This window comes from Acomys russatus, chromosome 10 (assembly GCF_903995435.1).
Source record: "Acomys russatus chromosome 10, mAcoRus1.1, whole genome shotgun sequence".
NCBI lineage: Eukaryota > Metazoa > Chordata > Mammalia > Rodentia > Muridae > Acomys > Acomys russatus.
Window position 1 is genome coordinate 4,365,714 of NC_067146.1, and position 14,078 is coordinate 4,379,791.

The 14,078-nt window shown below is 50.4% G+C and overlaps 1 protein-coding gene across 2 annotated transcripts in view; it reads left to right on the forward strand.

Moving 5' to 3' along the window:
• The first annotated feature begins 472 nt into the window (after positions 1-472).
• Positions 473-14,078, forward strand: part of Kiaa1549 (KIAA1549 ortholog) — a 121,732-nt gene continuing 108,126 nt past the window's right edge. For both annotated transcript variants that reach the window (XM_051151711.1, XM_051151712.1), the window contains exon 1: positions 473-614. In XM_051151711.1, the coding sequence (XP_051007668.1) occupies positions 473-614 (142 nt within the window). The remainder of the gene's footprint in view (positions 615-14,078) is intronic.

A 14,078-nucleotide genomic window follows, 5' to 3' on the forward strand; every position in this document is an offset into this window, starting at 1 on the left:
CTGCCTGCCCCGCGTGGGCGGCTCAGGAGGCGCGATCGCCAGAATCCCCGGGATCCCAAGTGTTCCTGCAGCGGCTCGCGGGGTGCGGGTGCGGGTACGGGTGCGGGGCGGCGCCGTCCCGCTGGCCCTCCCGAGAGGCGGGTCCTGGAGGGAGGGCGGGTCCCGGGTCCCGCCGCGCCCTCCGCCCGGCCGCCCGCAGGCAGGCGCCGGGCCGGCCGGGAGGTGGTGCTCGCCTCCCCGCGCGGGGCGGTGCATTGCCGGGCAGCGGCTGTGAGGCTCGGGAGGGGGCGGAGCGGCGCGGCCGGCGTGCAGCGGCCCCTGTCCGCCGATCCGGCCCGGCCCGCCCCCGCCTCGCCGGCCTCGCTGAGCGCCGGTGCGCGGCGCCCAGTCTTCGCCGCAGCAGCCGCCGGCGTCCGGAGCCTGAGCGTGCCCACGCCGCGAGGCCGGGGTGCTGAGGAGCCGACGCGTGGCCATGGAGCGGGAGACCCGCGCCGGGGTTGCGCTGGTGCCGAGGCGGAGCGGCTGTGGGCCTTCCTCGCGCCACCGCCGCCCAGGGCTGCTGCTCCCCGGCCTCTGGCTGCTGCTGCTCGCCCGGCCGGCCTCGTGCGCCCCAGGTAAGCCCCACCGAGACCCCCTGGGATGCGGCCGCCACCCTGCGCGCCTTCGTGGCCGCTCTCGCCAGCCACCCCCGGCTCCCCACACCCGCCCATCCTCTTTTATTCTCCACCGCTTCCTCGCCCTCCTTGCTGGAGATGCTTTCCCATTCTCTTCCTGGGCCCAGCAAATAATGGCACTGAGGAAATGAATAAATGCAAAGGAAAAGAGCGAGCGGTTTCTGACCGGTCTTGTTAAAAGGTCTGCAACCTAGTCTTCCATGAACCATGTTGCCCGAGGCGGGTCTGGCTAGTGTTTCTGCTCTGAAGATGCCTATTTTCTTTTTTGTCTTTGCAAAACGCCGGCACTGGAATTGTGTTTGTGCATGGCTATGTGAATGTGGCGTAGCGAATGTTTTGGGATACTTTATTGTTGGGGCAAAGGGGTACATCTGGTGTGTGCTGTAGGGCAGTTGTGCATTGCCGTTAACAGCCAGTGTTCTCCCAGATGCAAGCAAGCTGGCCGTGTCCCCCAGTGCGCCAGGACACAAAGAACATTCAAAGAAAAAAATCTCTTGGAAAGCGCCCTGGTCATGGATCTTTCCAGGGAACTAGCTATTGGTATGGCCTCTACAAAGGCATTACAATGGAGTGTGAAAATATTTTGAGTTTGAAGTGTCAGGGTATGAAAGGAGTCATGGTTGGTTTTTATAATAGATGCAATTTAGTGACTGTTCATCAGCGTGGGATTACGAGACATGATTTATGAGGCGCGTGGGTGGGTTTTGCTTGTTGAGGAAATGGTTTAATTCACGTTGCTTCTCTGAAATGTTTATTTGTCCACCCTGACTATGCACTGGGAGGATGGCCTGGAGACCATCTCCGAGGTGACAGACACACACTCACTGTGAGCCTAAGATTGCCCCAGCACACACATACATGCTTGCCTACTTTGTGGGGAGGAAAGGGAAGGTGGAAGGAGTGGTTTAGGGTAGACAACTACTTCTCATTGCACAGGGTGTGGAGTGTGGGGTGTGGGGGTGTGGGGTGTGGGACCAAAAAAGCCATGGGAGCAGCTAGGAACCCTCCCCTGCTTGTAGGAGCAGGGCCAGGGGGCTGCTGGGTGGCTGGAAGGAAGTGGAACACATCTGCAGGTGTCCCTTAGGGCCTGCCTGTGGGCATTGTAACTGCCTGCCACGAAGGGCATGGTGGAGTGGAAGCCAGGAAGGGACTTCAGGGAATGCAGGATGAAACTGCTTTACCTGTGGGGAAATTAAGGCAGAAACATCTTGCTCAAGGTCACTGGCTAGATGGGAAAGGAAATGCTGTAACCGTCCATCTCCCCCCCCCCCCTTGCTGTTTTGACCCACTGACTGGGTTCGTAGCTGATGTCTCTGGAGATATCCTTTAGCTGGGTGGACCACTGCCTCAGGGCACCTCAGCAGAGGCAGGGTTGACAGAGTGGGTCTCTTTGAGGCTCTGTACAGTGGGTACCGAAACTCTGCCCACACTAGCGCCTCCTGTCTTAGTGTCACTCCATGAGAGTTCCAGTCCAGTGTCAGAGGAGAGGGGTCAGTCGTCTGGGAGTGCCCTTGTCTTTAGTCAACAGAGGAAGCTGGATTCCGCTGGATTTGCTCATCACGGGACCTAGTTCGATGGTTGTTTCCACTGACACGTGTGCCAGGTGCTGTGTGACCCAGTCACATTGGGAGTTAGGTTTTATGAGCCCTCCTTTACGGAGGAGGTCCTTAACAGGTGTTCAGGAGAGTGTGCCTCCCGACTCTATGATACACTTAGCTTCCAGGGGGTGGGGAGGCCCCATGTTTTCCTGCATGCACATTGTCATCTGACAATTCTGGAGAGGCTGTAGGAGAGAAAGCTATTTTGCTAAATTTAAAGTCGACAGCGGCTCTGCCTCCACTGCCCCCACACCTTCTTTAGAGACCTTCTTCTGTTTCTCTGCCTACTCCTAATCCCAATGTCCAGCCTGGAGGTGAGAAGTTACATGTCTGTGACATAGAGGTGACGTCACAGAGCCGGAGGCCTCCTCTCCTTTTCCTGATTTGCTCACTGGGCCCCTCCGGTTTGCATAGCTGCTTCTGGGCAGGAATGTAGAGTGAGAACCAGTGTGCATAGTATCCAACGGCAGGCCCCCTCCCCCCCTCAGGGATCCCACCTGCAAACAAGAAGCCACTGTATAAGCAAGTGTGGGTGTTTGTACCCACTCAGAGAGGGTCTTCAGGGGTGACTTGAAGATGGTAACTTGATTATAGGCTCTGGGAAACTGGCTTCACGGAGGGTGGCTTGCTGAGGTGCGTAAGGCTGCTTGGGGATGCTTGGGCATAGCCTGTGGCTGTTGATCCTGGGAGGAGGTGGCGTGTTTGGCCCAGGTTGCCCCTCAGTGGCACCAGGACCATCTCATTTTAGTGATGCACTTTCAGCAACAGTATGGGCAGTGAGACTTGGCTGAGGGCTGTCCTGGGGGAGGCGGGATGTGGGGAGTGGCGGGGAGTGGGGGTGGGTGGGAGGTGGGGTGGTGCCTTAATCCTGTTCTCAGCTCGTCTGGGAAGCAGCAGTCAGTCCCTTCCGGTCTGACAAGCTCCCCGCCTTCAGCAGAGATGGAGTTGCTTTCCAGGTGATCCCCTTATTACAGACTTGAGAGGGACCTCTGCGCTGTATTGGTATGCTGTCCCTTTCTAGTTTCTTCAGCATTTTAAATGAACTTATTTTTTGTTTTTTGTTTTTGGTCCTGACCGTTCATTGTTGTTTGGAAGTAACATGAAACGCTGGGGGATTTCTTTTGAAAAATAGTGCTTTTAGGTAGCCAGCTACCCACAATGGAAAAGGAGAGAGTGGTGCCCCATTGCTTATTCAGGGACAAATCTACTTAAGAATTTTGATTATCATGAAATGGACAGCATGGCAGAATCTAGAAATTAATGAAAGGTTGCCAAAAAGTCACTTGGGACTTGGGGTACGACTCAGTGGTAGAACATTGGGTAGGTAGCTTGCACAGGCAGCTACCCAGTCTTGTGTCCTTGTATTCTTGTTCAACTCCCAGGACATGAAAGGAGGGAAGGGTGGCTTACCCACAATTCCACAGCCCACAATTAACACTGTCAATGGTTTCAGTTTTGCTTTTGAGACAGAGTTTTGTTATATAACCCAGGCCTTACTGTGTAGACCAGGCTAGTTTTAAACTTGTAACAGTCCTGCCCTCACCTCCTGTGAGCTAAGGTTTCAGATGAGTGCCACTAGGCCCAGGCCTTTTTGTTGTTGTTGTTGTTAATGTCTAAAAAGCGAGAAAGCATATGCATTTACTGTCTCTGCTCATGCACAATTTTCTTTTTGAAAATAAACTTTTGAGGCGCCATAAATGGTTTTTTGTTTTTTTTGTTTTTCCTGAGACAGGGTTTCCCTGTGTAGCCCTGGCTGTCCTGAAATTCATTCTGTAGCTCAGACTGGCCTTGAACTCAAAAAGAGATATGCCTGCCTGTGCTTCCTGAGTGCTGGGATTAAAGGTATGGGGCACCAATGCGCCACCGATGTGCTACCACTGCCTGGCCAAGCTGCCATAAATGTTAAGGCGAACAGCCGTACAGATGAGCCTGTGGCTACTTTTCTGTATATATTGGTCTTTATTTTCAAGCATGTATTGGTAGCGTGGAGATGACAGTATGATTAAGCTGTCAGGTGTGCCTGGCTGGCTTCCTGTGCCTCGGCTGAGGTCGATGAATGAGTCAGTCTTCTGAAAGTTGTAATGCCGGAAAAGACACAAAAGTTTATGTAGATGTCCACCACCATACCATTTATTATTATTATTATTATTATTATTATTATTATTATTATTATTATTATTATTATTATTATAGACATCATCTCTCTGTGTGGTCCTGACTATCCTGGAACCCTGGTCTTGAACTCATTGGGATCCCCTGCCTCTGCCTGACCAGGGCTGGGGTCACAGGCGCTTTCTTTGATGGTTTTTAAACACTGTTGTTAGCTATATTTGCAATACATTGTTTTAATTTTTCACCTTTCTTTAGTGTTGAAGTTTTGTTTATTTTCGTATTTGCATTCTTTGAATTTTGTCCTTGTTCCTTCTATCGTATTTTCCAATGTGTTTTCTTTTACATTTAATTAATTAACTAATTAAACTTTGAGGCAGGGTCTCATATAACTCAGGCTGGGTGCAGACTGACTCTGTAGCTGTGTATGATCCTCCTGCCTCCACCTCCCCCGTGCTGGGATTCAGCACGCATCACTGTCCTATACATGTTGGTGATTACACTCAGGGTTTTGTGCACGCTGGACAAGGGCTCTCCCAGCTGGGCCACAGCCTTGGCGGCTTCTTTTACATTTTACATAATTGAAAAAAAAAGTGTGTTTGTGAGTGTCCATATGTGCATACATGCTATGGTGAGCCTGTGGGGCAGAAGAACAACTCTCTGCAACTGCTTCTCTACTTTTGTGTGGGTTCGGAGGCGGGGGGGGGGGGGGGTCAATCTCAGGTTGCCTGGCTCCAGTGCCAAGTGCGTTTACTTGCTGGGTCATCCCACTGTCCCCACTTTTCATGTAAGTTTGAGACACAGAGGCGTAGAGTCACTATGGTTAGCAAAATCTTCTTTTTCTTTGTGTAATATTTTTTCATACATAGATGCTTGCTTCATACATAGCAGCTTGCTTAATTTTCATTTGTCTTAATGAGCTGCCGGTCATTTCAAGGTGAAAATTTGCTAGACCTGGTTTAGAATTGTGAACAAGGACTTGAAATGTGTGCAAAGTGTGATTCCCCAGACCTCCTGCACCCTGTTATTTGGAGTTGGGGGCATGCTTGTTAAGAGTGTAAACTTCTGGAACAGGGTTGGGTATTGCAAGCCTCTAATCTCAGCACTTGGGAGTAGAGGCTGGAGGATCTTAAGTTTGGTCTATATATGGAGACTCTGCCTCAAAAAAACAGGAGCAGAACCCAAAAAAATGACAACCAAAGGATTTAGATTTCTTTTCTTTGAGAAGACTGTCTTATGATTGTCTTTTTGTTTTTTGTTTTTTTGTTTTTTGTTTTTTTTTTTGAGACAAGTTTCTCTGTGTAGCCTTGGCTGCCCTGGAGTCTATTTTGTAGATCAGGCTGGCCTTGAACTCACAGGGATCCACCTGCCTCTGCCTCCCAAGTGCTGGGATTACAGGCCTGTGCCAGCGTGCCCCCGGCCATGGTTGTCCTTTTTTATCTTAGGTTTTATTTATTTATTTTATGTTTATATATACAGGTGTCTTTGAGGCCAGAGGAGGGCATTGGATCCCCTGCAGCTGGAGTTACAGGCAGTTGTGAGCCACCATGCAGGTGGTGAAATCTGAACTCAGGTCCTCTGTAAGAGCAGTGACCAGTTGAACCGTCCCTCTGTCCCCTGCAGCCCTCTGTTTACACACTCTGCTGACATTGCTTTAGGTCTTCGCTGGGTCACTGTTGTTCTGAGTCTCCCTCCTGGCTTCTGGGCACTGCAGCCCCGGAGTCTTAGTCAGGAAGTGCCTCCCTCTACTCTTGAAAACTGAACCCCCACAGGGAGCTGTTAAAAGTCACCAGGGACCTGGGAGCAGGGAGCAGGGCTTTTCTGTCTGCCCTGGGTGATAACAGCAGCTAATTATTGTGGTTATAATCACAACAGGTGGTTTTTCCTAGAGAGGAGGACACAGTTCTGACTGCAGCGGCTGCTTACAAGTTGTGGCCACCACTGACCTTTTCACCTGGAGCCCACCAGGATGCGATTTCCGGTCGGTGTGCTGCAGGGTGCATATCCTTCTGCACGTAACTTACTGTGTGACCACAGACGTGTAGCCTGGTTATTTTGGATGCCTTGGGAATGTACAGATGCCTGTTTCTCTCTGTCTGTCTGTCTGTCTGTCTGTCTGTCTCTGTCTCTGTTCCCTTTGCCCCACTAGGTTTGCTAGGCCAATGATCTACTGAAGACAGGTTTTCTCATTTCATTAACAACCAAAAAAAAAAAAAAAAAAAGAGGTGTTTTGTTTTATTGAGACAGGTTCTCATGTATCTTGGGCTACCTGCTTCCATGATATGTAGTTGAGGATGCCCTTGAACTTCTGATTTCTTGCCTCTACCTCCTAAGTGCTGGAAGTATAAGTGTGTATCATCATGCCTGGGTTATAGGGTACAGGGATTAAACCCTGCTAGGCAAGCACCCTAACCAAAACCTTGTTCCTTTTTTTTTTTTTTTTAAAGATTTATTTATTTCTCATATATACACAGTGCTCTGCCTGCATGTACACCAGAAGAGGGCACCAGATCTCACTGTAGATGGTTGTGAGCCACCATGTAGTTGCTGGGAATTGAACTCAGGACCTTTGGAAGAGAGCAGCCAGTGCTCTTAACCTCTGAGCCATCTCTCCAGCCCCCAAAAACCTTGTTTCTTAAATCTTTCTGCTGGCTGTTGTGGCGCTTACCTGCAGTCACAGTTTTGTCAAGAGGCCAAGGGAGGAGAATAAAACATTTGAGTGACGCTAACCTGGCAAGTAAGTGGGACTCTGTCTCAAAGTAAAACTGGAAAGAGGCAAAGGTGGAGTGTCGTGGCTCAGCAAGAAGGTGCTTGCTGCAGGGCCTGACAAGCCGTGTAGTGGAAGGACAGAGCTGACTCTAGGAAGTTGCCCTTTGATCTTCACACGTGTGCCCACACACATGCACACACTCAAATAAAATAAATAAATGCTACCAAAAAAATAGGGGGAAATGAAAAAGGGAGGAATTGTATGAGGCTGGGGCTGTAGCTCAGCGGGATAGCAATTACCTAACATGTTCCTGCATTTTTTTTTTTTTTTGTTTCTTTGGGTTTTTTTCCATCTCCGTTGACAGTGTGGTAGGTGCCGATGCTGTGGCCTGTGGCTTCAGGCATCTGTTAACACTGGTGAAGGTTTATGTTCCTGCTCCCACTCGTGAGGGAGTTCACGTTCCCTCAGCAGCGTCAGCTCCTGACAGATTGAATTTGCAGGGTCCCACCCTGGACCGTCTGAATCTCAATCTGAACTTGTCAAGTCCCTAGGTTCTTGTGTACCCACAGTTCAAGTTTAAGAGGCCCTGGGTGTGGAGGCAGTACTTCCTGTTTCAGCCTCCTGGGGCCAGGTAATGCCAGCCCCTGTATCTTCTCTCCAAGTGCCCTGCCCCTCTGTCCTCCCTCAGGATCTTTCTCTCAGCTTCTGCTCTCTCAAGTTCCTGTGGGAAAGGGAGCACTGTTACAATGGCTGCCCTATGATTACCCTTGACAGCCATTTAGCAGCTGTGAAGTGATGCACCCCGACAGCTGTGTCTTGTGTTACCCCCCTGATTACTGATGCCTGGCATTTATACCTCTTGACCATCGTTATATCTTGAGAACTTTCTCTTCAGATCCTTTGCCCTTAAGCATGATAGAATAGTACCAGTTCTTTTAGACAGTGCTCACGTTCTGGTTGCCGTTAACTGTGTTGGCATGGATACAGAGGGAGATGTGCACCCTGTGTATTGGCGATGCAGTGGCCCAAGGTTGCCAGTAAAAGAAGTAGAGGGGTGGATGTGGACCCTAAATTCTGCTGTACCTAGATCACCGCCCAGCATTACAGAGGTTGTTTCTCAGTCCAGGGAGGCCAGTGTTAGAGAGGTCCCAGGCCTTCAGTGCTTTCTTGCCTGTGCATGCTCAAGAGATGAAGCAAGACAGTAAAAGGGTCAAGAGGTGAAATAAGGCAGTGAGCTGGTCTTGGGGGTGAAGGAGACATGTTGCTGGAGGCAGAGAGGGCAGGAGTGTGTTTGCTCATGTTTGGAAGGGGTGGGAGCCAGGGCAAGTGTGAAGAAAACAGAGGAGAGGCAGGCAGCGGTCTCTGGAGGCAGAGATGCCTTGAGTGGCTCTTCACGGAGGGAGGGAAGTGGAGGTGCACCTGGGAACTGGGAAAGCACCGCTGTGGTCCAAAGGAGAGAGGGAGGGAGGAAATGCCAGGCCAGGTGGGGAGTTGGAAGGACCCTTGGCAGTAGACCAGACGGACAGAGTCTTGGTGGAGAATGGTGGTATGGTCCTGAGTGGGGATGGGCGGGGCTGGCGGGGAGGCAGCTTTTCCTACGGTAGGCTCCTCACCGGCCTGGGCCATCATTTGGAGACTTTTTTTTTTTTTTGCTCCTCTTGTTGGGGCCCGTGGAAAGAGCCCTTCATTGTTTAGCGTTTCAGGTGCAGGGATTAACTCCGGAGCCAGACAGTCTGAAGGTCTGTTTTTAAATGCTGCGGAGCGGAGGGACTGAAAACATACTGAACAAATCATCATTTGGAGTCAGCTCTGGGGAACTCCGGCAAAGCCCAGGAACCCAGGGCTCACTGCTCCCGTGTGGTCCCCCAAACGAGTGCCATCATCACTATCAGCATCACCTGGGAGCCTGTCAGAACCTCAGCAGAACAGGTGCTAAGTGCCTGAAATCCCAGCTCCCAGGAGATGGAAGCAGGAGGATCCGCAGTTCAAGGTCAACCCTATGTACACAGGGAGTTAGAGGCCAGTCTGAGCGACACAAGAGCTGACCCGCGCCCTCCCGGCCGGCTGAATAAGCCAGCTCCCCCTTTAGGTATCTCTAGGTGAGTTGTGTGTTCCCTAAGGTTTGGAAGCATTGGCCTCAGCAGTGTCTTTTTTTTTTTTTTTTAAATATTTTTAAAATATGTATTTATTTATTATTCATACAGTATTCTGCTTGCATATGAGCCAACAGGCCAGAAGAGGGCACCAGATCTCATTATAGATGGTTGTGAGCCACCATGTGGTTGCTGGGAATTGAACTCAGGATTTGTGGAAGTACAGCCAGTGCTCTCAACCTCTGAGCCATCTCTCCAGCCCAGCAGTGTCTTAAGGAGCTTGAGTGTATTTCAAAGATTTCCGGTTGGCCCCCTAATTAGGGGGGAGTCCTCAAGTTGTTGCAAAAAGCACAACCTAGATTTCTAGGGATGTGGAGGGTAGAGCCCTGAGCTGGTGGTGTCTGGCTGGATGTGGTCAGAGCTCTGCTCCTCCTCCGGGCTTCTTTACAGAGGACCAGAATCACTAGTCCTGGTTTCCCAAGCTGTGTGGATGGGTCTCAGCTAGGCTATCCACCAAGGGTTACAGAAACCCTAGAAGACAGGAGGACAGATGGTGAGCAGTGGGTGTGTAGGGAGTCTTCAGCCCCCCTCCCCACAAGAGGGAGGAAATAGTGGCACACTGCAAAGTGGGTAGACCTTGAGTTACAATGAGTGACATCACCTAAGGGTAGGAGGACGGATGCTCGGTACTTTCCATTAGGCGAGGTCCTGGGTATGGTGGACATTTTAGAATCTGTCTGAAGGATGGTAGCTACCAGGGCCTACGAGGCGGAGCTTAGAGAGTTGTGTGAATTATAGAGTGTCAGTTTGCCAAGGGGAAGTGTTTAGGAAATTGTTGTTTAAAAAGTAACAGTCGTGGTGGAGTCGGGCCTGGAGTGGGGCCTAGTTGTGAAGGAAGGTAGGAGAGAGCATTAAGCTGAAGTGCGCTGTGGTCTAAGTAAGTGGGAGGTGGTCCCGGGAGCAGGGAGCCCCGGTTCCAGGCAGGTGACAGGCATGGGGCGTGGGGCAGGTGAGCAGCTGGTGGCCAGACAGAGATCTCCAGGTGGTCCACCTCAGGACTGCTGTGCCGGGCCTTGCTTAACAGGACTTCTCCTGCCTCCCCCTCCCCTTCTCACCCTGAGGGTTTTGAAGGCTTTTTTTTCTTGGTCAACTGTTGGCTGGAGCCTGGGCTGGGCAAGGCAGTTGGACAGAAGGGTTGGTGTTTTCATCCTGGGCCCGCATAGTGGATGCTGCTGCTGCTGCTGCTGCTGCTGCTGCTGCTGCTGATAATTTGGTGACAGAGTTTTGCTAAACTCTTGGGCCCAGGTGATCCTCCTGCTTTCAAATAGTCTTAAAGAATTTGTAAAATTTCACTATTCTTCACAGCCCTTGGAATTGGGCTTTTAAGTATCTTTATGTGTTTTTTAAAAAATGTATTTATTATTATGTATACAGTGCTCTGCCTGCATATATATCCTCAGGCCAGAAGAGGACATCAGATCTCATTATAGATGGTTGTGAGCCACCATGTGGCTCCAGGACCTCTGGAGGAGCAGACAGTGCTCTTAACCTCTGAGCCATCTCTCCAGCCATCTTTATGTGTTTTGAAGGTTACAATAGTTTTATTGGTTTCCCTCCCTGATTATAAAAACAATATGCATTGGTTGCAATAATTAGTACTTGCTGATCCTTCTGTCTGGAACATTCTTGTCTCAGATTTTATCTACAGTCCCTTCGTTTTGTACGGGTCTCTCCTCAGCTCCCACACAGTCAGAAGAGGCATTCGCCAGCAGGAGTGCTTTCATTCCTCCGGAGTCCTCCGTCCTGCCTGTATTTCTTTCTGTCTTTTTATTCTCACTAGGCCACAGGCTCCGAGTGGATGGGCTTGCGTTGCTCAGTGTTTCGGTTCTGTGTTTTTGCCCATTTCTGTAGCAAAGCTTCCTGCAAGCAACAATCACCTCAAATCCCACAACTCCAGATGTTTGCTGTGGCATTTAGCTGTCTCTCCTCTTAGTGTTTCACACATACAAGCACACATGAACACACACACACACACACACATACACGCAAAGCAGTGGTATCATATCCGACACATTGTTTGGCAGTTTGCATTTTTCCGTTTCGCACATCATTGTGGGATCTTTGTGTTGTCAGGAAGCACCGCACACAGGTTTGTACCACAAGCCGTTGCATTTGGTGCTGAGCTTGTTCTCTGCCTCCCTTAACCAGTTTCCAGTTCATGGGTTGTGATTGTATTGCGTTGAACTCTTGAGCGTTAACTCCTGTACATCTTCACACACTTTTCTAACAACTTCTGTAGGATGAATTCCCAGAAATAGACTCACTGGCCTAGGCAGTGTGTACACATTAAATTTTGATGCACCCTGCCAAATTGCTCTCTAGAAAAGTTGAAGCAATCCACATCATCTCTAGCCAATGACTCAGAGTTGCCACTGTTGTATCGCCTCTCTGAAATACAGCCCGTTACCCATCTATCGCCTTTGCCAAGCCCCCCCCCCCCGTAAGTCACGTCTTCCTAACTGTTGCATTCCTTTGATTGCTAGTTGGCATTTGAGCCTTTGATCACGTTTCCCCTTGACGCGCTTTCTCTGGTTTTCTGCTGAAATCCCAGGGCTAAGGGACTACAGAGAGAGAGTTTAGTGGGTTTGAGCACTCGGTGAGAAAGAAGCATGAGATGACCAGTTTTGAGCACAGGGACCCAACACTCATGTAAAAAAGCCTTTTATACTAATAACGCCAGAGCTGTGTGGGGTGGGAGATGAGAGGAATGCGGGGGGTTTGCTGGCTGTCAGCATAGGTCTCAGTTAACTGAGAGACCCTGACTAGAAAGGGACAAGGTGAGTAATAGAACGGGACGCCTGCCATCTCCTCTGGCTTCCGAGCATGTACATAGGGTTGTGCACATACACACACACATATGCACACCTACATACCCAGGTGTATTCTCTCTGTGTCTCTCTCTAACCCCAGAGCTGGGTTAGAGCAATAATAGCCTAACCGAGCATGGTGGGAGGCCGTCTAGCTCTCATTTCACTCATAGGACAGGTCTGTGAGATAGGTGTTCCTGCCACTCCTGTTACATGAGTGAAGACGCACCTCGGGGGGGGGGGGGGGCACCAGCTTGCTCAAGGTCACACAGCTAATGAGTCTCCTCTCAACCCTCAGGTGAGTGTGCACACCCTGACTAGGCCATGTTAGTGAATGGTGTTCACAGGTTTGGCTTGCTTGGCAGAGTGACCTCTGTAGACAGGTCCAGGGTCACGGCTGACTGTGACCACCTTCCCTTGTCGCCCCCCCCCCCCCCCCCCCCCGGAGAGCCCTAGGCCGGTGGCACGAGACAAGCCTTGACTGAAGGCACATACAGCCCTGGTCATAGAAGGATCACACCAATCCTTGGTTGGGAGAAGTGAATAGGGCAGGCTTTCCAAAGCCACAGAACTGCACGGACGCCTCTTTTGTTTGGCTTTAGTAGTTGAACATTTAACAGTAACAATTTCAGAAAATGGAGGTTCCCCTTCCAGAGTGCGTTCTGTGTCTCTCTCGGCCTGGAGGGAAACATAATATTGGGTGACATTTTCTCCCCGCGCTAACCCCGTTCATTGTGACCTGGATCATATCCTGTGGTGTAGATAATATTGCTACGTGGGTGACGCTGTCTCTGTGGGTTGTTTCTGACGGCCAAGTGTGTGGTTCAAGGGTTTCATCTTTGATCATAAATTATAATATGCTTCTGGTTTAAAAATCAATTTTCTCATGAACTTTCCAATTTTGTGGGGGGTGGGGGCGGGAGTGGGGAGGAAGTCAGTGCCTTCCGAGTGCCTTGTTCAAAACCAACAGTATTCAGCTGGCCGCGGTGGCACACGCCTTTAATCCCAGCACTTGGGGAGGCAGCAGCAGGTGGATATCTGTGAGTTCAAGGCCAGCCTGGTCTACAAAGCTAGTCTAGGATAGCCAAGGCTATACAGAGAAACCCTGTCTCAAAAAATAAAAACAAATCAAAACCCACAGAGAGATGATGACCCGGTCCTTAATAGCATTAGGTCTTGTAGAGGACCTGGGTTTGGTTCTCAGGACCCACATGATGGCTCACAACTGCCTGTAACTTCAGAGATCTGGTGCCCTCTTTAGGCCTCTGTGGTCACCAGGCACACACATGGTGTACAGACATGCATACAGGAAAACACCCCCATATACCGCCCCCCCCACACAGATTAAAACAAAAGCAAAAACCAGAGCAACCCCACAGCCAGCTACTTTTCCGTGCTTTCTCTACCCTTTGAAAACCCAAATAAAGCCGGGCGTGGTGGCATACGCCTTTAATCCCAGCACTCGGGAGGCAGAGGCAGGAGGATCTCTGTGAGTTCGAGGCCAGCCTGGTCTACAAATTGAGTCCAGGACAGCCAAGGCTACACAGAGAAACCCTGTCTCAACCCCCTCCAAAAGAAAACCCAAATAACAGTACATTAATATCTTGCTTTTGTGCTAGGATCTGATGTTAAATATTAACTTTCTAACTGATGCCCGGAAACAGTGGTCTTGGGAACTGTTATTCTTAAAGAGTTATTATTATTGTTGTGTGTGCTATGAGGGTGAGGGGTGCATGTGGGCAGAGTGTGTGGGCATAGGGCAGAGGGCAGAGGACAGAGGGCAGTGCACATAGAATGTCAGCCCTTTCCTGGCGCAGGAAGGAAAGTGACTGGTGCAGGTGAGTCACGTGAGTAAGTGGATAGGGGGAGGAGGCTGCTGTTGACATACGGTGTCCAGCATCCTCTGTGTCTTTTCTTGTGGCGTCACAGTCATTATGGAAGGGGGATGGGGCTGGCACAGGGTGGACTTTGTGGGGAAAGTGGTTTACAGTTGCCATTTTTGTGCCTCGCAGAGGAAATCGACGTGG